The following is a 27,865-nucleotide window of genomic DNA, read 5'->3' on the forward strand; positions in this document are numbered from 1 at the left end:
GGGATCATGAACTGAGCTGAAGGCAGATGCTTAACCGACTGAGCCACCCAAGCGCACCAACCTACTGATGTTTAATGAGACATACAAAAAACATGGCCTGAGACTACACCATGAGGAGAGGAGTCACACAGCATCATAAGTCAAGATGTGGAGAGAGAACACGAGCTCTGCCACATGCAGTGAGTACAGCTAGAAGGGAAAGAAGACCAACTTCCCTCACTTCACGACTGTGCCAACAATCAGGGTTGGGTCTAAACTATTTTTTAAAATATTTTATTTATTTATTTGACAGAGACACAGTGAGAAAGGAAACACAAGCAGGGGTAGGGGGAGATGGACAAGCAGGCTTCCCGCAGAGCAGGGAGCCCAATGTGGGGCTGGGATCACGACCTGAGCCAAAGGCAGATGCTTAACTGACTGAACCACCCAGGTGTCCCGGGTCTAAACAATTTAGTTCAATTACAATACACTAACAGTTTTAAGACAGTGCTAGGAAATATTTTTTTTAATTAGCAGTATAGGTTCCATGATAGCTCTTATTTACATAAAGCAATAGTTGTTTATAAGTTCTGCAACAATCTAAGACTAAAGATGCTAAAGTCTAAAATCAGTATTTATTGTGTACCTTTTATAAAACAAACAAAACTTCCCTGAACAGATGAGACTTTTTTGAAAACAAAAACCAAAAAACACCACCAACCCTCCATCCCAGCATTCCAATGACCAACATATAGCTAAGTTTAGTAGATGGTGACAGTGATGGTGAAATGGCCACAAGAAAACCTAAACAGGAAGGAGAAAGTAAGGGACCTGAGTACAAAAGGATAGCATATGTCCAGCAATTAAGAACTTATTTGGCAGGATATGAAAAAACAGCAGAAAGAGACTGAAAATGTAGTCATCAACCATAGGATGATACAACTCTAGGGCCTCTAATAACGACCCAAGCTACCAAGAATAAGAATATATAATAATTCAATAGTTTATATAATGAGAACCATGGAAGAAGGAAAGATAAATTACTTGATGAATGTCTGCAAGTATTTGTGCTTATTATGGGTGAGAAGTTCAAGTTATTTTTATTATTATTACTCACTTGTGTTTGGCCTCATGGTTAGATCTAAGAACAGGCTAAGACCTCCCACGCCACAGTTTTCACACCACATGATACAGGTCTTTATTACTTCTGAACCTAAGAGTGGGCTCTGCTTCCTGATGATTTTTAGCATTGCTGGACTCGATGAGAACTAAATGATTACCAGCTGCAACTATTTCTCTTCTGCAATCATCTTTATCGGCATCTTCTTGTCCTTTTTTTGTATAGTTTACTTTCTTATCATCATCAGTTTGTTACATAATTTCCCTCGTTCTTTTTTTTTTTTTTTAAAGAATATAAATTCTTGGGGTCCCTGGTTGGCTTAATCAGTAGAACATGTGACTCTCGATCTTGGGGTTGTAAATTTGAGCCCCACACTGGTGTAGAGATTACTTGAAAATAAAATCTTAAAAAATGTATATGTAAAATCTTAGAGGCAGATATCCTGTCCTTTGGAATTTCCCGCAGGATCTTTGATCAAAGGCGTGTGTCATAAATGTTTTCTGGATGAAAAAATAAAACTATTAGCAGATGTTTCTACCACTTAGATGAGATTAGATGTCCAGCCAAAGGAATGGATTCAGGAACAGCATTATCAAAGAAAACAAAAGTTCTCCTTTGCTAATAGAGACAGCTCAGAATACCATATTGCTTCCTTTGTCAATTATTCTTTACCCTTAGCAGCACAAGCAACTAAGTAAAAGCAACTATCTAGTGCTTTCTAAAGAAACTATCTAGTGCTTGTCAACTTTTCTAATATAAAAATGGCAAAGCATGTCAGGATGAAAATGTTTTCTCTGCCTGGAAGCTGGCAGTACATATGTTGAGGTCCAAATACATAATCTAGGAACCATGAATAATTCCTGAGATTGAGGGAAGCAATCCATTGTAGTGGAAAGAACATGAGCTTTGGGAAAAGACTGATCAAGATTTAAATTCCAGCTTTACTAATGACTAGCTGTGTGACTCTGGCCTAGTTTCCCTAATACACAAAATGATACTAACTACTTACCACCTGCAATTATTATTCACTAAATAAGACATCACACCGTAAGGGGTAATATGAGGTCCTCAACAAGTATTTATTCCCTTCCCTTTGAGAATGATTTGTACCATTCTGAACCTTGTCTAGGAACTGCTTACAATGTGATTTAACACACTATAATATCTCTTCATAATCTTTAAATTGACTGTCCACAGAAGAGTATGTATAGGCAAATAAGCTAGAATTCTTATTCTATCATGTATACTTTTTAAAAAAGAATTTACTTGAGAGAGAGAGAGAGCAGAGAGAGAAAGAGAGCACACGGTGGGGGGTAGGAGAAAGGGGAAGGGAGAGGGAGAGAAGCAGGCTTCCCGCTCAGCAGGAGACCCTACATGACCAGAGCTTAAGGCAGGTGCTTCACTGACTGAGCCATCCAGATGCTCCTATCATGTACACTTTAAAACAGGGGTCATAAATTGACTTACCTACTGGCCCACACAGAAAATGCAAATGAGCAGTAAAAGAATACAAGATGACTGGCTGGGACTCTGGAACCACTGGCACACCCCATGCTCGTCAGGGAGGCAGTAGCTTTAAGTCCATGAAACATGTGGGCCTAGTGTTGCTAGATATTCCCATTTTTTAAAAAGAGAAATGGGAAATCTATAGTTTATTGTTATATCTCCCGATTCTTAAATATTTAATCCCTGTGGGGAGAAAAGGGGGAAATACCATGTGAAAACATACCTTTGGCCTGCATACCGCAGTCTGTGAATTGTTGTGTTTTGTTTTTAATAAAGAATACAGTCTTTACCTTGGGAATCAGGTAAAATACAGTCAAAGAAGAGTCTCTTTTCTCCTCAACCACTGTTGAGTATAGATTCTCAAACTTGTTCTTGAGACTGTCAGACTTCTTGACCTTACAAAGGATTTTACAGTCCATTTATGTTTTACCCCAATGCTACCTTCTAGCTCTTCTCACTGTAAAACTACAATACCACGAAAGTCAAGAAGGGATGGGCCATGGGACCAAGGAAGATTATGAGATCAGTTATATTTTTCTGGTGTTCCAGAACAACAAGCAGAGGAAAAGAAATTACTAAACTATCATGATAATTAGTAAACACAGCATAGAGCTTTTCATTATTCAATAATGAAGCTGCTTTTTAATGAAATGTAATTAATCTCAACATTTTATTTCTTACTTGGCACTGTGAAAATTCCTTGGACTGCATGGGAGGCTATACAGTATAGTGGAGAGAATACAAGATTTGTGATCAAGTCAGACCTTGGTTTGAACTCCAGCTTTACCACTTACAAGTTTATGCCAATAAAAAAAATTTTTTAAGAGAGGGAGGGAGGAAGGGAGGGAGGAGGGGTGGAGAAAGGAGAATCTCAAGCAGGCTCCATGCCCAGCATGGTCACAACCCTGAGGTCATGACCTGGGCCAAAATCAAGAGTTGGACACTTAATCAACTGAGTCACCCAAGTGCCCCTAAAGAAATCTGATCAATGACAGCTTAATTATAAAATAATTATAAAATTATTAAATTATAAAATATAAATTTTAATTATAAAAAGCTTAATTATAATTATAAAAATCAATGACAGCTTTTCATTATAAAAATGACAGCTTAATTATAAAATTCCGTGAGATGCTATTGATAAAAATACTACAATCAATACAGAAATACCATTAGTTTGTTTCTCTAGACACATATAATGTTGGACCTCATAGAAATTTGAGAGTTCACCTAGTCCAACCCTCTACTTTTAGAGAAAGGGAAACCAAGGCTCAGAGAGGTCAACTGAGTTTTTAGACTGTGTCCCAAAATTCTGTTTATGATTTAGAACTTGTGAAACATTTTTATTCTAAAAGTATGTTTTAGATCTGCAGCATTCAAAACAATAGCCACTGGTTCTGAACACTTAGAATGTGGCTAGTCTGAATTGAGATATGCTATAATTGTACAATACAGATTTTTAAGTCTTAGTACGAAAAAAAAGGAAAATATGTCAATGACTTTTTTGTACTGATCACACACTGAAATGATATTCTGGATATACTGGGCTAAATATATTAAGCTTACTCTTACCTGTGTCTTTTTACTTTTTAAAATGTGGCTACTAGAACATTTTAAATGACATACGTGTTATATACTATATTTCTATTGGATAGTACTATTCAGACACTAGTCCTCAAAAGTCCAATTATTAGACAATACACCTTACTTATAATCCAAATAGAAGCTTGCGCTTTGTACCCCAAGAGTAGAAAATCAGAGAGTACAAAAGGCAAAGAAGATATTTCTGTTCCATTAACTTTGGGAAGAGTGAATGCTAGGCAGAAATATTTAATTTTTTTCTTTTTCTTTTTTTTTTTTTTTTAAAGATTTATTTATTTGTTTGACAGACAGAGATCACAAGTAGGCAGAGAGGCAGGCAGAGGTGGTGGGGGAGCAGGCCTCTGCTGAGCAGAGAGCCCGATGTGGGGCTCGATCCCAGGACCCTGAGATCATGACCTGAACTGAAGGCAGAAGCTTTAACCCACTGAGCCACCCAGATCCCCCCTTTTTTTGAGAGAGAGAGAGAGAGGAGAGAGCTTGTGCAAGCCAGAGGAGCAGAGGGCAAGGGAGAGAAAAGCTCAAGCAGACTCCACACAGAGCACGGAGCCTGAAGCAGGGCTGGATCCTACCACCCACTGAGCTCATGACTGAGCTCAGGACCTGAACCACAAGAGTCAGATGCTTAACAGGCTGAGCCACCCTGATGCCCCTAGGCAGAAATTTGAAACTCCTGATGTTAATACTTTCCTTCCTTTGTCCTTCTCACCGCTGGTACTTCTCCTTTGGTCTACTCTTGTTAATTCAATCTTCCCCTTTAGCATCTCCCCTAGGCTGCCCTACCCTGCAAAGTGCTCCAAACTGCAAAATGACCTTCATATTCCTTAATCCAAACTTTTTGGGACAGTTGTCTAAGGTGTTCTGAGAAAAGCACTATTGCCGAAATTATTCCAATAGATATAAATAAATAGTTACTAAAGTTACTTATTTAAGTAAACTCTATCCCCAACACGGGCCTTGAACTCAGACCCCAAGATCAAGAGCTACCTGCTCTACCAACTTAGACAGCCAGGTATCCCAAAGAAAAGTACACCAAAGAAAGGTAAAGTGGAGAAAGAGTTAGTACCCGGCATACTCTGCTCTAAGATCAGTTCTTCTAGTGCTTTTTTCCCCACAGCTTTCTCCCTTTTGGAGAGTAAACAAACAACCTAAAGGCTTTCAACAGCAACAGCAGAGCTTTAGGGTTTTGGATTATGACTATACTAATTTGTATAATGGGTACTGCCTATAGAAAACCTTCTGAACTTCTAGAATCCTTACAGTTTAACACATCTTTCTCCCCAAAAGTTTCCACTTTTATTTGTATTTTATAATCTTTACAACTAAAGAGCCCCCCCCACTCGCTGAAAATTTTAATTTAAATTTTATATGTAACAATAATGTAGTGGAGTATGATGCTATCTAGTACCATTAAACAGGAAATTGGAGAATCTTAATTTAGTTTGAGCTTTTACCAGTTCCATTCCCCAAAACCATGGAGCCCAAGAACAGGTGATTAAACAAAAGGTTAGAAATACTGAATATAATTTTGTAGTACAAAGTAACAAAGAGCATTTTAGGTAGGCTAAAATATTTTCATAAAAAGAAATTCTCAAAAGATTTCAAGTCCTAATGATCCAGTTATATCGTACTAATAATTTAATATTTCAAAATCCAATGAAACAATGTAATCTGTAAGAATCTTTGGACTTTGAATAAGTAACTTGATTTGTACAATAAAGTCTAAATTTCACCCCTTTCCAAAGGTCTAGCTATAAAAATAGATAAAATGTAGATCCCCAAATAAAAAAGGGGGTGTGAATTTAGAAGGATATAATCTAACCCCATTTTGCAGATTAAAAAATTCTTAGTTGGGGTGCTTGCCAAATAGTACGTAGTTTTACTTGCTAGGACAAGAACCCAGGTCTGAAAAATACGACCGAGTAGTAAAATGCTACCTTAATTTTCTTTGTTCTATAGGAAGACTTCTACTGGCTGGTAAATTTTACTGAATTCTTAAGTACATAGGGGCAGGGCTGGGGGGTGGGGGTGAGGGTACACAACACCAAGGTATAAAAGAAGTAAACCTAGCCCCTTAAGAGCTTACAACAGAGACATAACCAAGTCTTAGCTAACTGCTAATCAACTCTTAAATGACAGTAATAAGACCACCTGAAGTTACTTTCCTGAATCTAAATCTCCTTTAATCAAATTTCTCTTTGTTATTTTGTTTTTTTGTTTGTTTGTTTGTTTTAAAGCAGACCTTGGGACTGGTGTTCTTTTTTGTTAATTTATTTTATTTATTTGACAGAGATCACAAGCAGGCAGAGAGGCAGGCAGAGAGAGAGGAGGAAGCAGGCTCCCCACTGAGCTGAGAGCCAGATGCGGGGCTCGATCCCAGGACCCTGAGATCACGACCGGAGCGGAAGGTAGAGGCTTTAACCCACTGAGCCACCCAGGCGCCCCTCTTTGTTATTTTGTTTACAACTTTGCCATCAAATCACTTCAAGATAATCAGATATGGGCATTTGCTTAAGCATTCTGGATTATTTTTACTCATCCTAAAAAAGGCTTTCTTTGGGAAAAGATGGGAAAGAAGTCTAGTCCAACAATGAGACACATATAACTTCCAAAAGACTTGTTGGGATATTGCTGAAAACTTTTCTGAATTAAGTAAAATATGGCTGTTATGGCTGTATTTTAAAAATTGCCTCAAATCACTCACTTACATCCCCAGGAAAAGTTATTTTAAGCACTAAAGTTTTAAAAAAATTTTATCTGAATATATTAAGTCGGATTTTATTTTTTAAAATAAATTCAAAAGAGAAACTTCAGCTAGAGCAAACGCTAGCTCTTTTTTTAAAAAAGAGTTATTTATTTTAAAGATTTATTTATTTATTTATTTGACAGAGAGATCACAAAAAGAGAGAGAGAGAGAGAGAGGAGGAAGCAGGCTTCCTGCTGAGCAGAGAGCCCGATTCGGGGCTCAATCCCAGGACCCTGGGATCATGACCTGAGCCGAACGCAGAGGCCCCAACCCACTGAGCCACCCAGGTGCTCCAAGAGTTATTTATTTTAGAGAGGGAGAGCAGAAGCACAAGTGGTGGGGAGGGGCAAAGGGAGCAACTCTTCAAGCAGACTCCTCACTGAGCATGGAGGCCAAGGTGAGGGCCTAAAGTGGGGGGAGGGAGGCTAGACCCATGAGATCAGGGGCTAAGCCGAAACCAAGAGTCCAAAGTTTAATCAACTGAGCCACCCAGATGCCCTGCCTCTAGCTCTTTTTCTTTTTTAAAAGATTTTATTTATTTCAGAGAGAAAGAGAGTGCATGTGAGAGCACATGAGGGGAGGAGCAGAGGAAGAGGGACAAGCAGACTCTACGCTGAGCGAAGTGCCAGACACAGGGCTTGATGTCATGACCTGAGCTGAAATCAAGATGGATGCTTAACCGACTGAGCCACGAGGCACCCCTTTTTCAATTAACTGTAATAGAAAGAGAACCAACAGGTCACAAGGGAGCAATAAAAACCTATATACGAAATTCTAATTAAAGAGAGGCTTCACCTTTACTTTTAATGTTTTATTAATTAATTAAAGATTTATCTGAGAGAGAGAACAAGCACAAGGGGGAGGGGCAGAGGGAGAAAGAGAAGCCCAAGCAGACTTGGTGTGGAGCTGTGGAGCCCAATGCAGGGCTCAATCTCAGGACCCTGAGAACACAACTTGAGCCCAAACTAAGAGTCAAAACTACAAGTCGGACACTTAACCAACTGCACCACCCAGGTGCCCTATGTTTTATTTAAAAACAACCTAAGTTAAAGCAAAATATAAAGATTAAATAAATCTGGGTCTTTAGTACACATGTGCTTGCTATATTATTTGTACATATTTTTAGAAATATTAAAATATTTCAGTCTTTTAAAAATTAAAAGCTTTATTAAAGTAAGTAATCAACAGAATATTTTTGGTAAAACTGTTCCTTGGAAAACCAATTGCACAGTTTAGGAACATGGCATGTGATTTGCTATGGTTCTTTCTGCAGCCTTAGTATATTTCACTGATCAACTGTACCTCTTTTCTGCTAAGCCTAATCACAAGTTCCAGAATTCTTTTCTAAGTGCTTCAGGAAAACAGTAACAAATGACAGAGTAAGAAACACATACGGAGTCTAACTGCCATTTCTGGACAGAGTGGATTTTTTACTATGCTATAACTCATTTAAGTGACAAGCTTGAGGAATGGAGATTTTTCTGGTTAATTGCATTTTTCCAGTTCAGATTTTTAAAAAAGCTTATGCCTGTGGCTTGTGAAAATACAGCACAGATGAAGTCTTTAACCAGAATAAAATAAATATGCACAAGGATGTTCTGTTATGAAATGTCATATTCTCCATGTCCAAAGGGGACAGGTTGGACTTTTTAACTGAAGATAAGAAAAAGAGGATGCCAGGAACTGATTTTTTTTTTTTTTTTAGATTTTCTTTATTTACTTGACAGAGATCACAAGTAGGCAGAGAGGTAGGCAAGAGAGAGGGGAAAGCAGGCTCCCTGCTGAGCAGAGAGCCCCATGTGAGGCTCGATCCCAGGACCCTGAGATCATGACCTGAGCTGAAAGCAGAGGCTTAACCCACTAAGCCACCCAGGTGCCCCAGGAACACATATTCTTAAAAGTTGGGATTGTTTACATTAAAAAAAAAATAATAATGGGACAGCCTTTAAACATATTTTAATCTAGAAGACTGCTAACAACATCAAGAAATAAGAATCTCTGCTTCATAGGACTTACCAAAAAAAGAAAAAAAAAAAAAAAGGAAATTTCCCAAAGAGAAACCCAATCAGTTTCATTTTAAAATACAGAGAATACATGGACAAAGCCCAGACTCCTAGGGATACAAGTAATGTTTATGCTACACATTTAAAATGATTCAATATCTAAATTTCTGAAGTGAGTATATTTTTTGGAAGTATGATACCCGGTTTCCTGCCTTTTCTGCCTGTTCACATTAAAACAGACTTAAAGCTAGCATACTTCTTCCTCAATTCGGGAACTGCAAAGTTTTGGATACCATCTTAGTAACAACAGGGATAAATTCTATCTGTAGCTCAGTTAAGGGCTTTTGGCTTTTTTAGTTTGTTTCAAACTGCATACCCTCTTAGCAGGTATATACTCCCTCCCAGTAGGTAACACAATAGAGACAGTGTCAGTAGATCACTGCTATCCTTTATACTCTCATAGACAAATTTTAGCTGTTCTTTCAGATACGACGCTCAGTTTACAGAGGTGTGATCAGGTTTGGACAAAACATGCCTGCAGCCAACAGGACAGAAAACAACATATGGCATGAACAAAGACGTAAATTAAAAGCAAGTTAGTTAAGGTATGGGGAGCTATCTTCCATTTTCTATTTGCTGCAAGAAAGGGCTTTAAAAAGTTATTAAGAGAGACTCTTAGTGACGTCTAGTCTAAGCCTTATGTATGTGAGGAAACTGAGGTCCAAGGTCTCAGAGTCATAGGGAAAACTTTATTCCCAGATGAACAATACTTCATTTTTTCCCCATAATTTCCTTTGGCAAATTCCTAACTCATGCTCATAATTTCAGTTATTGAGGATTCTGATTCTTTAAACTTTGTATGGTGCAGGTCATTTCACCCCTAACTATGTCTCAACTTCTTATTCTTGGACTCTTTCTGCCATAACATATTACTTCCCCTTCCTAAGTGAGGTGCCTAATGAAGCTTCTGTTACTTAGAATGAATCTGTATTTAATAAACGTAATGATTAACAAACAGAAAATTGTATGTACACTATAATTAATGACCTTTTTGCTGTCCCTAAGACAGCAAGGAAGCTCTCACCTCAGGGCTTGTGTACTTTTGTTTTCTCTGCTCATGAAGTCCTTTTCTCCAGATACCATATATTTCACTCATGTCTTATAGGTGGTTCAATGTCACTTTATCAGAAATGTCTTCCCTAACCACTCTATGTAAAATAGCAATTCTCTACTCTTCTCATTCTTTCTCAATATGTATTACCTCCTGACACATTAAATATTATTTTTTTCTTATTATGTAGAATATAAGTTCCACAGAGTGCAGAGACTGTCACTGCTATATCCCCAAGTGCTTAAGAGCAGGGCCTGACAAAATCAGCACTCAATAAATATTTGTTAAAAGAGTGAATGTTCAAAATGTGTATCTGATAAAGAACAATAAACATATCAGAACAATAATGGCTGTCAAAATAACAAGATTAGTCAGGTTTTTTCCCCCTTTCTCCAATTTTGTAAACGAGTTTAGTATTTTCAGATTTTTTTTAAAAAGATTTTATTTATTTATTTGACAGAGAGAGAGATCACAAGTAGGCAGAGAGGCAGGCAGGCGGGGGGGGGAGCAGGCCCTCTGTGGAGCAGAGAGCCCGATGTGGGGCTTGATCCCAGGACCCTGGGACCATGACCTGAGCCGAAGGCAGAGGCTTTAACCCACTGAGCCACCCAGGCGCCCCTTTTCAGATTATTTTAACAACTGTTTTGGCTACACCAAATTACTTCCATGTTTTACACAGCGTATATTTCAAAATGACTTTTAATAACTTTTAAAGTATTTTTCACCTATAGTCATTTTTAGACAGCTAGCATGAGACACTTCTCAATTCTTTAAGATATTATAATAACTGCTCTCTCATCTAAACACACCTATAGTTCTTGCATCGATCTAGTAGTTAAGCATGAATGCATCTAAGATTAGAGCCGTGAGGCAACACTGTAAAAGGAAGTAAGAGTGCTATTTGAGGACTGATGATTTTTCCTCAATTAAGCATATTTCTTTCCAGTGGGGGTCTGAGTCATTCAGGCTCTCAACATGACCAGACTAATTAACTATGTACTAATTCTAAACAATGCTACAAGATGCTACAAGAGAAAAAGGATTTAAGATTATTTAAGTTTGGGAAAAAACCAGTAACATGCAATAATTTGAAGACATTCAGGTTCTCCTCTAGAAAGGAGGACATATGACACTTATTTTCCATATTAAAAAAATGTAATCTACTTGATTACCATGAGTTTATAGACTGTATACTAATTTTATTATAAAATCTGTCAGACAGTTACCTATTTTCCACAACCGATAATTTTATAAAAGGTGCTTATAGTCCCCAAAGTTAGCTCAAAAAACTTTATCAGTAACTTATCAAATGAATAGTACTATATTAAACCTAACCACTACATCTAACAATGAATAACCCTATAAGAAAACTTATTCACAGTTTAACCTGATGTGCTAAGTCTTTCTCTTGCAGTCGGAGAAGAATCCAACAGAACTAGGGAGAAAAGTGATGAAGTGAGATTCATGTTTCAGTATTGGAGTGTAGGTAAAGACTGAACTCAGTAAGAGTCTCTTTTTGGTGATATAAGCTGTCCTTCCTTCCATACCTAGCCTCAGACTGTCCTGTGTACACCCCATTCCACTCCACCTCCTCTTGCTTTCAACTACAGTTCTCTCCTTCTACCCAAGTACTGATCAAAATATGCAGTTTTAAAGCTCTTCTTGGACTCTGCTGTGGCTGAAGGATACAGGCCCTTCAGGTCAAGCTTTTTCTGCTACCACTCACCTAAATGTACCAAATGTAAATAGTCTTCTTCCCAAATCAAAGCAGATGGCTTGGAGCAAGTCATACTGGCCATTGTCAAAAAAGAGCTAAAGAAATTAATAAATTATATTTTTAAAAGATTGTCCAAAAATGATATTTTGGATTAATAACTAGAGTATAAGAAAATGTGGTATAAAATATGCCATGCAAAATGAATACAAACTTTAAAAATATATCTACAACTTATATTAAATAAAGATAATCTATTTAACGGTTATCTTTTCATCTTATTCCACACATTTGAGTGCAAAATTTTACTGTCAGATTCACATATATCAATAATTAAATTTTATTTGGTACTATGTCCCAGGTACTACATTTTTTTTTAAAGATTTTATTTATTTATTTGACAGAGAGAGATCACAAGTAGGCAGAGAAGCAGGCAGAGAGAGAAGAGGAAGCAGGCTCCCTGCTGAGTGCACAGCCCGATGTGGGGCTCGATCCCAGGACCCTGGGATTATGACCTGAGCTGAAGGCAGAGGCTTTAATCTACTGAGCCACCCAGGTGGCCCGCCGGTACTATATTTTATCTTTAATTTTTATATTAACTCTATGAGGATTTATGATTGTCTCAATAATAAGAAAACGAAGACATAGTAAAATAATCTGTTCAAGGTTACACGGCTAAGTAAATGGTGGAACTGGTCTCTGGACTCCAAAATACATGTTTAAACACTGATACTACATTGTGTGCTACACTTCTCTACAAGCAGATTAAGTCTTACAGAAGCTGAAAACCAAAATTCTTACTCTTTTCCATACATCTCTGCCACTTCAAATGTTCCCCATTTTACCAAGTTGCTCAAGCTATTCTTCATAGATAGATCTCATTGTTCCTTATCTCCCATACTCTACCTATCTCATCTCTTAAACTATCTAGAATCCATCTACCAGGCCTCAACTACCTCACAAGCTGAAACACAAAAGAGTTTTCTATGAGGGTACACTCTAGTGACAGAGTCTATATCCAGACAGAATATAGCAGGTTAAACTGGAAAAATAATGGGCTCATATTGCAAAAATAAGGCTTCATGCAAGCAATACTTGATATTATTAAATTCTAACATGTGGGACAACCTTTTTGAGTTAAAATTCTTTTAACAGAATTTATTTTCCTATAACCTTTTCCAGCTTTTCATTCAATCCTTTTTCCTAGATACTGGCTAATCCCCTGCTTTAGTGATGTTTCTGTAGCAAAATCCTTCCCTCTTAAATACTTTTGTCTGCTTACCTAAATGACTTGGAAAACTGTCACCAACACAAAACACTCACTTTACTATCTACTAATCTTATGTTCCTTTTTCCTTCCAAAGAACATACCACAACATGAGAAAGTGGCAGGCAGCTGTACAAGGATCTTACAAAATTTGAGTTCTTTAGCAAAATATGTAATAATAATAGCACCATTTTATAGTTTTACAGTGTTTTCTATTTTTAAAGTGCTTTTATTTAAAAAAAAAGATTTTATTTATGGGGCACTTGGGTGGCTCAGTTGGTTAAGCATCTGCCTTTGGCTAGGATCATGATCCCTGGGTCCTGCAACTGAGGTCCAAGTCAGGCTCTCTGCTCAGAGGGGAGCCCGCTTCTCCCTCTCCTTCTGCCCCTCCTCATGCCTATGCTCTCTCTCAAATAAATAAATAAAATCTTTAAAAAAAAATTTTATTTATTTATTTGAAAGAAAGTGAGCATGAGTGGAGGGGGAGGGGCAGAGGGAGAAAGAGAAGCAGTCTCCCCACTTAGCACAGAGCCCAAAGTGGGGCTCGATCCCAGGACCCGGGGATTATGACCTGAGCTGAAGGCAGACACTTAACTGACTGAGCCACCCAGGCACCCTAAAGTGTTTTCATATACATTATTTCATTCTTCAGCAGTCATGTGAAATAAGCTTTATACGTACTATTCTCAGATTAGAAAACTATCTCAGAGACACTGTCATTTTGCCTAGGTCCCAAGGCTATTATGCAGAAGAGTCAGGACCAAATTCTAGACAGAGACTCTCTATCCACAGCTTTCTCCACTATTTATCGCTACCTCTATTTTTAAAAAATGTTTTGATATATAATAATTGTCTTTATAAATAAAATTTCATTTTTCCCTTTCAACCATTATGTAAGCTATATGCTTAACTATAAAAAAGGGAGACGGTATGACATAACTACAGAAGAATGACAGCAAAAATCAACTTCATTTAGAATTCCTATGTAAAAACAAACGATCCAAAGAAGATTACAAATAAATATTTTTCTTATTAGAATTTAAAAAAGTAAAAATCCATAGCAATCAAGTTAATCTCTAACAAAAATTTTAACCACACTGTATCTAATAACCCAGAAAAAAAGATAACTATGACACATAGAAATGAGCTATAAAAAGCATGCACAAAAAGGACATGCTTTCATTTAGAACAGCATGCTTCAATTAAATTTGCAGGCAATTTAAGGAGAATGTAAAACTGATGAAATAGAACTTACCTACTTTGCAATTAAATTAAGTACACATTTATATAAAGTTTGTTCCCCTTTTTTGGTCAGAACAAGCCAACAACAGCAAGTAGCCAGAAATTACAATTAATATAAAAGAAAAATTCAAGAGGAAATGGGTTTGCTAGACTCATTATATTTTCAGTCTTAGTTTCAAGAAATGAGTGATTATTTGCAATGAAGTTGGCAAGACAGGAAATTAAGTTAAAATTTATCAATCTTTTAAATGGCTTTTCTCAGTGCAACTTTTATTGTTTTTTAAAAAGGGGGAAATTCTCTTTACTATTTTATCCCTCTTTGTAATGACATATTTATCTCTACTGCTGACCATGAATCTTCAGAGCTCACAGAAATAAAATGGATTTTTAGAAAAACAGTTGGATTCAGTAGTCCAAATTATCCTATTTCTTATATTAAGAGGAAGTCAGATAGTATAAATAATGAAAAGCCAAATAAGAGATCCAGTAAGAAATTAACTTAGAAGGCGACCAACTGTGTAGCTTATTCTTACCTTGGTTGTTTTTTTCACGGGTTGACATTTTTGCTGGTTGAGACAAAAATGACACATCTTACAATAAAAACTGGGCATTTTCTTAAATGACTATAATAAATGAACTTCTCTTTGATTATTATGATCTAATAAAGTACAGTGAATAAAACAAGACAATATGCTTAAAAATTAGCAAAAATTTAACTGGTGTAGAAAAAGATTTTTTTTTAAAGGATTTTTAATTTACCTTGGTTGATGATGACATCTTTATGCCTACAAAAAAAATTCAAAGATATTTATGTTATAATTTTATCTTGCTTATCATTAGAATCACTTCAAGAAATTGTAAAAGCTTCAATGTCTAGGCCACACCCAAGATAAATCTTTAGAAGTGAAATTCGGACATCGGTATTTTTAAAAGTTTGTCGCTGGTCTCAACTATTAATATATACATCTTTTTTTTAAAGATTTTATTTATCAAGAAAGCGACAGAGCATGAGGGCAGAGGGAGAGGGAGAAACACACTCCCAATTGAGTAGGGAACGCGATGCAGGGCTTGATCCTGGAGACCTGGGATCATGACCTGAGCTGAAGGCAGACGCTTAACTGACAGAGCCACCCAGGTGCCCCCTAACATATACTGTTTTAGAAAACAATGAATATTCCATAAGATCACCTGAACAGTGAAAGCAGAGAAAGAACTCACAAAAAATCACTGAAATCTTAGGGGATTATAGAGATTTATTATTTGAGTGGGGAACATTAACAGGAAGATAGTTTTCTTTCTTTTTTTTTGGACACTTGAAAGAAAAAAGACTTAAAACAAAAAAAAGATAAATTATAATATAGATTTTAAAAAATGATCCAAAGCAGGCATATAATTATCCATGCAAGCATGATAGTCACAGACTTCTTAATTTTCAGATATAACTAAGAAAGTGTAATACCTACTTGTCTGTATTTTTTATAACTTTTGAGATTAATTTTGATGTTGAAACTGCTCTCAATAATTTATTACGACTCTCATCTGAATTTTCCCATGAATTATGTGACTTTTCAGCTGTCGGTGGTCGTTTTATGCTGGAAGAAACATATTAATTTCTTAGAGAAAAATTCTATGAGTAGCAATGACATGTAATTGATAGCTTAAATAGAACATAAAAGCAGCAAAACAGTTCCTTAAAGCTAATCCAGAAAAGAGAAGGAAAGATTAGTTGAAAGGTTCTGCCTGGATGAGTGAAGGAGTTAAGGCAATGACCAAATCTGTTTATAATGTTCACTATTATTCAGAAGATTCACTAGAAGAAATATTATTTGATTAAAAAATAACTCTGTACTTTTTGTTGATAGAAAAAAACACATATGCTTAAATCCTAGAGTAAAATACTTCTCATAATTTGTGAAACTGTGAGATTGTGAAAAAACCTGTACTTTTTCAGAGTTATTACAAAGCTGCTGTTTTCATCTTTTATATTCTTGTGTAATTAGATTATATATGGTATAAATGACACTAAGTAAAATGTGGGATTAAAGGTAAAACTCTTGTGGCATCCTTTAAAGTAATTTCTACCCATGATCAGAAATAAGCATGACTCAACACAAGAGGGTTGTATTATCAACAATGATTCCATATATGTATAAATGAAATTATTGACTTATAAATGATTTTTCAGCTGCATTGCTAACTATCCTACCACTCATCCAGTCTCCAACACTTCTTGCAATAGTATATCCAAAGAGCAATTTAGAATGGCAAGCGCATTTCCAGGAGACCTTAAGAAGCTGAAAAAAAAGATCTGGGACAAAGAAGATACCAAGTCAAATCAGAATCTTAAAGAGATTGATTATAAAAAAGCCACTTTTAACCACACACAATCCAAAGTTACATAACATTAATAGATTATATCCAAGAAAAACTCAACATGAGATCAGGCAAAAAAAAAATTACAAACCATTTAGACAGCATAAGAATCTGCATGAGACACACAGACAAATCATTTTTTAGAAGTTAAACATGCATCAATCAAATGGAGAACATCTGTTTTCCCAAATTTCTATTAGGGATTGGAGGCAGAATATTAAATTGACCAAATAAAAATTTATTATAAATCTTTGAGGAATGGCTGTCATTTTACTAAAATCCTAGTTAGTTCTGGGAATGGTTTAAACTTTCCTGAGATTTCCAAGCAGAAGTATGATGAATAAAATATACCTATACCTAATCATAAAGCCTGAATCAGCATTTCTACAGCAGGCAAATTTCATTTTCAGTTGGTCTAAATATCTGATTACAAGACAGGTGTAGCACTGAACTCCCAGCATGCAGGTTTAGATCCCTAATTTAGGTTCACACACAATGTTAGAATGTCTCTCCCTTCTCCCCCTCTCATAGCTTTGAAATATTAATTATTACAGACACAGAGAGAAGCCCTCAAGCAAGCCTTTAGCATAGAAAAGACCGGTGAAATGGATTTATTTCTCTATTCAAGCAAGAACTTATCCTCCCAAAACCCAAAACTGAAACTGTGATGCAGTCACAATGAAGAGCCATTTGTGAAGGGCCCTTAAAGTTCAAGGTTGTAATGATGCCAAAATATGATAAGGATAATTACAAATAGCAATTTTCTGTCCATGGTTATAAATTATGCATAGCTTAGATAAATTTTGGTAATTTTATTATAAAAATGTTGTTTGGTATTAAAGTAGGTTATTAATAACGGCCTTCCATTCACCAAACTGTTTGTAACTGAGGTTTTCTTTTTTCCAGTTTTAACTGAGAAATTTTGACCTTAAATCTTTCTTTTCCAAAGTGCTAAAATACAGATTTTAGCAACAAAGAAGTGGTGGTGAGGGGGAAGCCACCAGGCTTTTCTCTTGGAATCCATGGAGAGACAGCTTTTCTCAAGTCACAGAATTTAGGTATCATTACAACCATTCCCTAGCTCTGTACTCAGGGACAGTTAAAACCTTTTGGTGGGAGCAGAATTCTTGCTTTCTTGAGTTTGTCTGTGTATTTGGAGAGGCTGTGAAGAGGGCTGGGGAGAAGGTGATGCTCGAATTTGTGGACTTTGATCATTAGAATGAGATTCCTCTTTTTTTTCTCTCTGTCCTTGTGGTTTTTCTTTCTTTTTTTCTGTACCACTGTAAAATAAAGTATAACATGGAACAACACATATTTAAACAAAAAAAGATATTTCAAACGATGGAATTCAAAATACTAAATCATACAACTAATACAATTTACATTGCTTTCATTTAATGATGAAAATATTTCTTTGAAAATTCTGGAAACTATTAAAATCTTCAGTAAAGAATTTATAAGAATTTTAAGGCAATATACCCTATGAAGATTGTTTTGGGACCAAAATGGCCCAATCCATTTTGCCATCTTGGCATATTTTGGGGAACAACAGCAGCTCTCTTAACTGATTTCAACTTACCCAAATCAGAGCATCAGTGACACTTCCCATTACCTCTGTAAAACATACTGTATTATATGCAAGACATACAAAACCCTATGTTTAGTAGGTTATTCTGGTTCCCATTTCTTCTGTGTATTTCTCCTCCTGTCAGTTGAGTTTTAAATTTACCAGGAATTGTAGGTATCCTCCCACCAATCCAGAATCTGTTTATGCCAGTTGCACTGATTATTTTAATTACATAAATTAATTAAGTACAAAGAAAACTTACAAAATACATGTAGAAAAGAGAACTGTAATTTCCATGAAAACTAAGTTGAATGCTCTGGAAAACTCCATAAAATAGAATTACTAAAAAAAAAATGCCATTAAATTTTATGTAGGTGAGACAATTATGCAAAGTTAAGGGAAAAAAAGTAAGAGAAAGAAATGGGTTCTAAAAACTCTTGTTCTGCCAGAGTTTTAAATTTCTTACTCAGTCTTAAAATTGAAAGTAACCATTATAAAAAATAACTGATGGCTGTACTTTATGCAAGATAGTCAACAAGGAATCTAATCAGACACACAATCAGAAAGAGGGTGGGAATCTCGGCCTTTCATTAAAAAATTGACAATTCTATGTGAACATATTTGGAGTTAAAATATTTAAGATATTTACATATAAATTCTTGTGATTCTGCACTTCTGACTCTTTAATTTATGAAGCATTTGCCATTCCCAATCACTGGATAAGAGTCCTTATATTGCACATTTTTGACAATATTATAAACCAGATGGAATCAAGATTTGTATTCCATGGTTGAAAAGGCAGAAAACTATCAACTGTCTACAGTTCTTAATTAAAGGACATTTTATAATTTGACTATAAGGTGCATAATCTACAAGGAAGTATGTTTAAGAACATTTTAAACAAATATACATAGTAAATACAATCTATCACATAGTAGAAGTTAAAAATACTAAAATATAATTTTTAAATTAAGAGAGAGAGAATGCACACATATACATGGGGGGGAAAGGGGCAGAAGGAGAGAAGCTCAAGCAGATTCCCCACTGAGCTCAGGAGAGCCCCCAACAAGGGGCTCCATCCTTTGTCCCATAAGATCATGACCTGAGCTGAAACCAAGTCAGACGCTTAACCTGAGTCACCAGGCACCCCTAAAATATAATTTTTAAAATGACATTTAGTCTGATTCAGTTCTGATACCTTGACTTCAGACTAGCCCCCAAATGCCTAGTTGTTATTCAGTTTTTAAAAGTATGTGCTAAGAAATGTAGTTCTACCTCAAAAATATCAAACTAACTTTGAAATTTAAAAAGGAGTTAGAAATTCTTTCTTGTTGGTCTTCAAACTATCCTGAATGCACAGGCCACCAGTCTTATGTGGGCCTGGTACAACCTAAGAGATTTTCCTCCTAGGGAGTTAAAAGCAAAGTACGGAGCCTCTGCATCATAAAGTAAAAAGTCAGCTGGTCTTAAGATTATTGAGTTACTACTGTGCATAATACTGATAACTATAGAGGACTACAGTTACATAAGAAAATGGACTGAACACAAAGTATTATTAAATACAAGGAGTTTATTAAAAATTTTCCACAATGCATTTGTTTTCTTATAATTTGTCCTTTTCTCCTAAAAGGGAAGCATATGCAATACATTTTGGCATGCTTTGGACAAGGCCTTTAAAAGGCCTAAGGATCAGGGTACCTGGCTAGTTCAGTTGTGAAGCATGTTATTCTTGGTCTCAGGGATGTAAGTTTGAGCCCCACGGTGGGGGAAGAAATCACTTAAAAAGAAAAGATCTTAAAAATAATAATAAAGAAAAAATAAAACAAAATGCCTAAAGATCTTGTCGTTTCCTTACCATTCCTGTGGCCAAATGTTTGGTTAACAACTATAAATCCACACTGATGAATAATTTAGTCACTGACATTAATTAAGGCAACCACTTTCTATCAGTACATTTTAAATATTATTCCATTACTTAAGGTATTTCCTCAGTTAATCTTTGAAGAAAACAGTTGTAAGATTATGTAGTTGATCTCTTATGGTCTCTATATGGGATAATTTGCTAGGAATTACACAAAAGCGGAAAAATTCTGTAAGCAATTTTACTGAAACAACAGATTAATTTATTGATGAAAAGAACATACAGAATGTAAATCTGTAGTTTACTGAAACTTTTTTCCTGCAGTATTTCTACTGCCTGCCTACCTACCATCCCTTAACACACACACACAGTATTATAATATTTTGAATTATGCTGTAATTTTATAGTCATGGTTAAGGAATAAAAGTTATAATAGTGTTCAGCCTCCCACTTATATACCAAAGATTCTATTTCTCCTTTAAAAATTGCTGTATCACAAATGCACTGCTTACTACAGAAAATTTGCTTATATAATTAAATAATGATGCATATCTCATCAACAAATGTTTATCAAAACAAAACAAAACCAGGAAACAAAAATGCATTTAATAAGAATGCAAAGCTTCTTCACACAACTTGATAAATACATGAATGTAAACCGAGTATTGGCTGGGTGTCTACATTCATAGTTAAAGAATTCAAAGGATATGCTCACTTTAATTCCATACAGCTCTATTTCATTTGTTTTTCAAAAGTAGAATGAATTATCACTTTCAGACAATTTTACGTTAGTTTTTCTTTCCCTTATAAATGGATACCTTTTAGCAGCAGATGAAAGAGTTTCTTTTCTTGCAATTGCAACAGAGCTGGTGTGGCTTGGCTTTCTGTTTGCACCACTCCCGTTGGTTATACAGGACATAGAAATAGCTTCTCGAAGGCCTGGAGGGCCTAAAAGTGGTTAAGAAAAAATTTTTACATCAAACTTTAAAATACTCCTCAAAAATTGGAAGTTTAAAAAATTAAGTCCATTAGTCTTAGAACTAAGTAAGCAAAGTGCTCCCTCTGGTATGCAGCATACAATATTAATGTCTCTAAACTTAATCTTATCAAAACAGACCTATAAAAAGGCCATGCTAAATTACTACACTGCAGCTAGACTTACTCTCTAGCGAAATGGTTTGCCCTCCACACACAGCAGCTTTAAAACGCACGATGCAAAGTAAATCACAAATTTCTACATCGCTGATTTTCAGAAATTTCAGCTCTACTGAAATCAAATTATTTAGAAATTCTAGAACCATAAATGTTAAATCTGATAGTTATTTCACATAAATAAAGCATACACGAATAAAGAAACCTCTGCTTTCTTAATTTACATTGTATAAGAACTGGAATAAATATGTGACAGGTATGCTGGTGTGGTTAGGAAAATTCAAAGTTACAAGATAAAACAGCCTTTATCTACTAAAGGCAAATTCATTTAAAAATTTGAGAATAGAGAACAGTTTTGAACTTCTAGACTGTTTTCTCACATACAAACAAAATCTAATTTGGCCAATCTCACCTTTGTTTCCTTGCTTCTCATCATAAAAGCACACAGAGTAAAAAACTTTTCTGTATGAAGCCTAAAATATTTGGCACCCTAGACTGTACCACATATGATGGTGTAACATTTTTCACAAGAACAAGCTGCTGGGGGCCAACTTGTATTACGATCATCTATAATGTTTCCTTAATATAGAGATTCCTAGACCTAACCTCTGACCAAGTAATTCAGAAGAAAGGAAGATGGAGATACCTACTGTATTTACTTTTTGAAATTTCCCAGGAAAATTTTTATTTATAGGAATGTAAAATAACTTCCAAATTATGCTAATATCACCGGTCATCAGATTTCGTGCTAGTCTGCCAAACAGGTGACTCCTCGTTGTATTGACAGCTTTTTTTTTTTTTTATTGTGGTAAAATATTTTTAACAAAGTTGACCATTTTAAGCATTTAAAAAGGTACACAGTTCAGTGGCATTTAGTATAGTCACAATGTTGTGAAACCATATTGGATTGCAGAACATTCTGATTACCCCAGACACCCTCTACTCAATGAACAGTCACTCCCTATTCTCTCCTTCTTCCCCCCAGCCCATGTCAACCATTAATTTGCATTACCTCTATATATCTGCCTATTCTGAATACTTCATACACATGGAATCATACAATATGTGCTCTTTTGTGTCTGGCTTATTTTACCTGGCACAATGTTTTCGAGGTTTATCCATGTGGCAGCATGTGTATGAGTACTTTATTACTCTTTATGGCTGAGTAATATTCCATTGTATGAATATACCACATCTTGTTTATCCACTTATCTATTAAGGGACACCTGGATTGTTTCAGTCTTTAGGCTAATGTGAATTGTGCTACCATAAACATTTGATTACAAGTTTTCATTTGAACATCTGTTTTCAATTCTACTGGGTATAGAACTAAGGAGCAGAACCACTAGGTCACATGGTTATTTTATGTATTACTTAATGAGGAACCATTAACACAGCAGCTGTACCATTTAAAATCCCACCAGCAATGTCTAAAGGATTCTTATTTCACCACATCCTTGCCAACACTTGCTATTTTCATTTTATATAAAAAAAAGATATTTATCTTGGGAAGGGGAGCAGAGGGAAAAGGAGAGGGAGAGAATCTCAAGCACACGCCCCACTAAATGTGGAGCCTGCAATGGGGCTCTATCTTACCACCCTGAGATTATGACTTGAGTCAAAATCAAGAGTCAGATGCTTACTTGACTGAGCCATCCAGGTCACCTGCATTTTTTTTTAATTATAGCTAAACTTAATATAATAAAGTGCTCAGTTAATAATGTTAAGTGCCATTTCACTGTAGTTTTGATTTGCATTTCCCTAATGAGAATTTCATTGAGTTTGTTGGCCATTTGTATATCTTTAGAGAATTATCCATTCAAGTCCTTTGCTCATTTTTCAGTAAGACAATGTGATAGAAATTATTCACAATGCTCCCTTACAATCCTTTTATTTCTAAAAGGTCCCCGCATTCGTTTCTGATTTTAGCATTTAAACCTTCTTTTTCATTCTACCTAAAAGCTTGTCATGTTTGTTCATCTTTTAAAAAACCAACATTTGGTGACACTGGCTCTATTGTTTATCTGTTTTCTACTTCATTTATCTCTAATCTTTATTTTTCTTTCCCTCTGCTAGCATGGCATTGCGTTTAGTACTTTTCTTTTTCTATTTCTTTAAAGTCAGGCTACTGGTTTGAGATCTCTTTCAGCACAGGCATTTACAGCTACAGATTTTCCTCTGAGCACTGCTTTTGCTATATCAACAGCTAGTTTTGAAATACATTTTTTTTTTACTTTTTGTTACACACCCAAAAAACCCCATTAACCACTACGTAAAAACAAACAAACATATAGTCTGCAATCCACTTTCTATGGTCTTTCAATGTCCCAAACCTCATTTTAAAAAGGAGATCAATCACACCCATTGGGTATGGTACCACAGCTGTAGGCCTATTATTATTGCTATTACATCAAAACCAAAAACCCCAAAAATGCAAATGTTGAAAAGGATGTGAAGAAACTGGAACCCTTGTGTATTTCTGGTAGGAATGCACCTCAACCTTCTGCGATCTGGCTATCATCTAACCATTTCACAGACATTTTTCTTGCCAGGACGGTGACCTTAGTTCTTTGTCACTAAATTCAATGGTTACTTTCCAGTGCTAATCTTGCTCAACTGTTCGTTCCTTCAGCATCAAATACTGCTGACCACTCAGTCAAGGACAATGTCCTTAGTTTCTAGGACACTGCCTTTGCCTGAATTTCTCTTTAGCTCTGACCATTTTTTCTCACTCTCACTTGCTGGATCTTCTTCTCCTGCTTAGATCTCCCCCCGACCCCCAAATTTATTTATTTGAATGAGAGAAAAAGAGTGAGAGTGTTCAAACGGGGAGGGATGGAGGGAGAGAGAATATCAAAGCTGACTCCCTGATGAAACAAAGTGTTTTACAAAAGAGTAAAAGGCAGTTACTGACATCGAGGCATTCAAAATCTTTTTGCAAGAGAATCATACTGGCAATGTAAATATGTGGTAAGTACAGTAACAGTGATATGAACAGAATATCATAGAAGTACAAAGACACATAACTCTATAAAGATGATTAAGAACACAGAGCTCAAGAAAGATTTCCTAAAAGAAATGCACAACAAACTGTTAAGCCAGGTAAAACGTAGGTGATAAGATACTTGGATCTTATTCTAGTATGTGTAAAGAAACAGAAAGAGTGTAATAGCTAAGTGGGGTGTGTATGTGCATGGAAGGGAGGAGGCAGACAAAAAGCTCTTTGTATGGTGAGAATGTAGAACAAGAGGGAGCAGAGTTCAGATGGCAGAGGTAAGCAGCAGTCAGATCATGGAGACTATCTAAAGAGAATAGAGACCACTAAGAGGTTTTGAGCTTAAAAAAGGAGTTAGTTCAATTTACATTTTAGAGAAAACCCTCCAGCAGCTATGTGAAGAGCAGATATCAGGGCAGTGGTCCAAGCATAAGATGATGGGAACCTGAAATAAAAGCCTGGTAGTATGAATGCAGAGGAGGAATCAGTTTTAAGAAATGTTTAAGACTTTAAAGAATAAGGAATTCAGTTTGGGGACATTTTACATTTACGAATTCTGAAGGATATACACACAAGCAGAGAAATCTAGTAAGAAGAGAGACAATTCTGAAGTGCTGAAGTCCAGATCTGGGAACAATTTGGGAAATGGCACTAATAAGTAAGTGGCTGTGAAAATCATGAACGTAGGTGAGTGCTGATGTAATCTCCTGCAAGGAACTTTCAAACCCAGTTTAAGTATTTATTCTAGGTCCTCCCACAGCACCCTAAATTTACCTTTTTAATACCAATTACTTATAATTTTGTAATACTGACCTGTCATCTCAGTTTACCTGAGGTCCTTTGGGGGCAAGGTAGTGTTTTTTATTTCTTTAATCCCCAGCACTTAAAACAGTGCTGTGTACAGTGAAAAGATGAAGGAAATAGACACGGACAATACAGTAAATTGTATGGAGTAATATTAATAACCAAACGGTTGCTAGGTGCTAGGTATTGTCATAGGTACTTTACAAGTAGTATATCCTTTGATTTTAAGCATAATCCTAGCAGGGATTTACTATTATCATCTCAACTTTACTGCTGAAGAAATTAGAGAGATTATTAACATACTCAGGGTTCTATTGTAGTAGGCAGTAAAATGAAAATTTGAGTCCAGGCAGAAGGAAGAGTAAGCTGAAAGAATTCTGCCTAATGTAGAGTGACATTTCAAGCTGTGCCAGGATAACAGGTAGGAATTTACCAGGGAGAGTATGGGGAAAGGACATTCTAAGTAGATAATAGTACTAAATCATCAAGGTCCTCAGATACTAATAAAAATAGCAAGAAAAGGCCCAAAAAAGATTTTCATGATCTCTTTCAATCCTACAGTTTGATTTAAGTAGCTCTTGGTACTGGGAACCCTTAGTATTTGGATGAAAGAGTGAAAGATCTCCCAAGGTAGAGGCAATGCTTTAAGTAAAGCAGAAATAAATAAAAATAAGGAACTGTGGGTGAATGCTTGTTTTTCAACTGAGAAGTCTAAAGTGTATTCTTTGAAAATCAGGACCCAGAAGAATGGAACATAAAAATGATTACTGCAGTTAAACACATATCCATGACTGGAATGCACCATTAGCTACACACACACACAAACACACACACACACCACACACACACACACACACAACCCCCTCTCTTCCAGGGCTTGGGTATTATAGAGTCTGAGCTGTAATCTCAAAGATTAGCCTACAAGACTGGAAGCAACAGTAACCCTTTAGTAACCAAAGGTACAAAAGTAAAAGTAGTTCTAATTCCGAGCAGCAACCCAGCTGAAATAGAAACTTAGGCTAAAAGTCTATAAACCAGGAAGGTATTAATTTAGTTTTAATCACAGTACAAACCATCATAATGCCAGTTAAAAGCCAACAATAATTTTTATGACATGAGGATACTAACCATATGGTTTATATTCCTGATGACAGACCCAAGCATATGACCTTTCTGATAACTTAGCCTGACAATTCCTAAGTACTTCTGAACTTCACTATACTCTCGACTCACACAGTAAAGTTATCACTGTACTTATATTCAAAATCTCACAATCTAAGGGCACCTGGGCGGCTCAGTTGATTAAGTATCCGACTCTTAGTTTTGGCTCAGGTCATGATTTCAGCGTCATAAGACTGAGCCCCACGTAGGGCTCCATGCTCAGCATGGAGTCTCCTTGGAATTCTTTCCTGCTCCTCTCCCTCCACCTCTGCTCCCCTCCCTGCAAATAAATAAATAAAATCTTCAAAATCTCAAAATCTCAGATCTTGGCTACCCTCATCCATAAAATCCTCTTGTTCCTACATCTATTCCAGTTACTTTCTCTAAAGCGTGTTTGGTTTTTTTTTTAAACCACCATTTCCTGCTTCTAAAACTTTCTTCTTCTTTTTTTAAAATTTTACTTATTTGAGAGGGAAAGCACAAGCAGAGAAGGGGAAGAGGCAGAGGGAGAAGCAGACCCCCTGCTGAGCAGAGCCAGACGTGGGGCTTGATCCCAGGACCCGATTCCAGGACTCTGGGACCAGGACCTTAGCAGAAGGCATACGCTTAACCATCTGAGCCACCCAGGCGCCCCTAAAACTTCCTTCTTCCCACATTCAATTTAACAAGTACTTACCGAGTTATCCCAAGAGTAGCTATGTTAATAAGAAACTGTTCTGCCTTCAAAGAGTTTACAATCTAGCAGAAACATCAAATATACATACCAAAACAGACACACAAAAAACTTTTTAAATAATTCCAAGAAGAGACAAAAAATGGAAATACTATCAGGAACTAGTTTGAGCTTTATAAATAATGGGAAAATTTTTGTTCAGGAGAAGGGTAAAGGTGGTCCATGGAGGAAGAACTCTAGCTGATATTCAAAATCTTTTATTTATCTCAGATTCTCTATCACATGCCCATAGCTCCAACTGCAGACCTCTTCCACTCTCCTCATACTCAAGCTCCTTTCCTTTTGTCTCACAGGAAGGTGCACTTTAGTCCTTTTGACTCCTAATGACCACTAATTTTTTAAAAGTATGTTTTGAGCTGGGGACTCCTGGGTGGCTCAGTCGGTTAAGCGTCTGACTCTTAATCTCAGCTCAGGTCTTGAGCTCAGGGTTATGAGTGTGAGCCCAGGATGGAACATCTCAGAAGTCTGATCTGTTGTCAAATGATAAAACACTCTCCCATCTCCTTCCTCAATTACCAGTCATTTTAGCTCAAGGGCCTATAAGGGAAATTCACACCTTCCAAGCAGATTAGTGTAATTTACTTAACAACAGCATTTATAGCAAATTTATGACAACCTTGTCTTCTCCCAAATGTTATTTGAAGTAAGAGGCAATGATATGAACTAGTGCCTATCTGCTATCCCAGATTCTATATAATTAGGATTGTTTTCTTTTAGAAAACTGACACCCTCCACATTTCAATTTTGCCTCAGGGTTCTCTCATTTCTCAAGTGGCATTTGCAATGCTTGATATTTTTGGCTTACCAACAGTTTCCTGGTTTAAGATGACTGATTACCACCTTCAGAAAAATTTGATTCCTTTGCTTGTATACCATTGTGTACTAACAGCTTGTCTTCACATAATGTCACTGTATTCTCAAATTACATTCAT

At 36.2% G+C, this 27,865-nt stretch overlaps 1 protein-coding gene across 3 annotated transcripts in view; it reads right to left on the reverse strand.

The window, feature by feature from the left end:
- The window catches only part of EML4 (EMAP like 4), a gene marked incomplete at its 5' end in the record, with an annotated part of 158,291 nt that overhangs the window by 53,842 nt on the left and 76,584 nt on the right, over nucleotides 1-27,865 (reverse strand). For 2 of the 3 annotated variants that reach the window (XM_080814855.1, XM_080814857.1), the window contains 5 exons: nucleotides 14,821-14,853; nucleotides 15,047-15,072; nucleotides 15,751-15,879; nucleotides 17,767-17,940; nucleotides 20,907-21,036. In XM_080814855.1, coding sequence (XP_080670981.1) covers nucleotides 14,821-14,853; nucleotides 15,047-15,072; nucleotides 15,751-15,879; nucleotides 17,767-17,940; nucleotides 20,907-21,036 — 492 coding nt within the window. The remainder of the gene's footprint in view (nucleotides 1-14,820; nucleotides 14,854-15,046; nucleotides 15,073-15,750; nucleotides 15,880-17,766; nucleotides 17,941-20,906; nucleotides 21,037-27,865) is intronic. The other variant, XM_080814856.1, reaches the window with a different exon arrangement.

The sequence above is a fragment of the Martes martes genome (assembly GCF_963455335.1).
Source record: "Martes martes genome assembly, chromosome: 9".
Classification (NCBI taxonomy): domain Eukaryota; kingdom Metazoa; phylum Chordata; class Mammalia; order Carnivora; family Mustelidae; genus Martes; species Martes martes.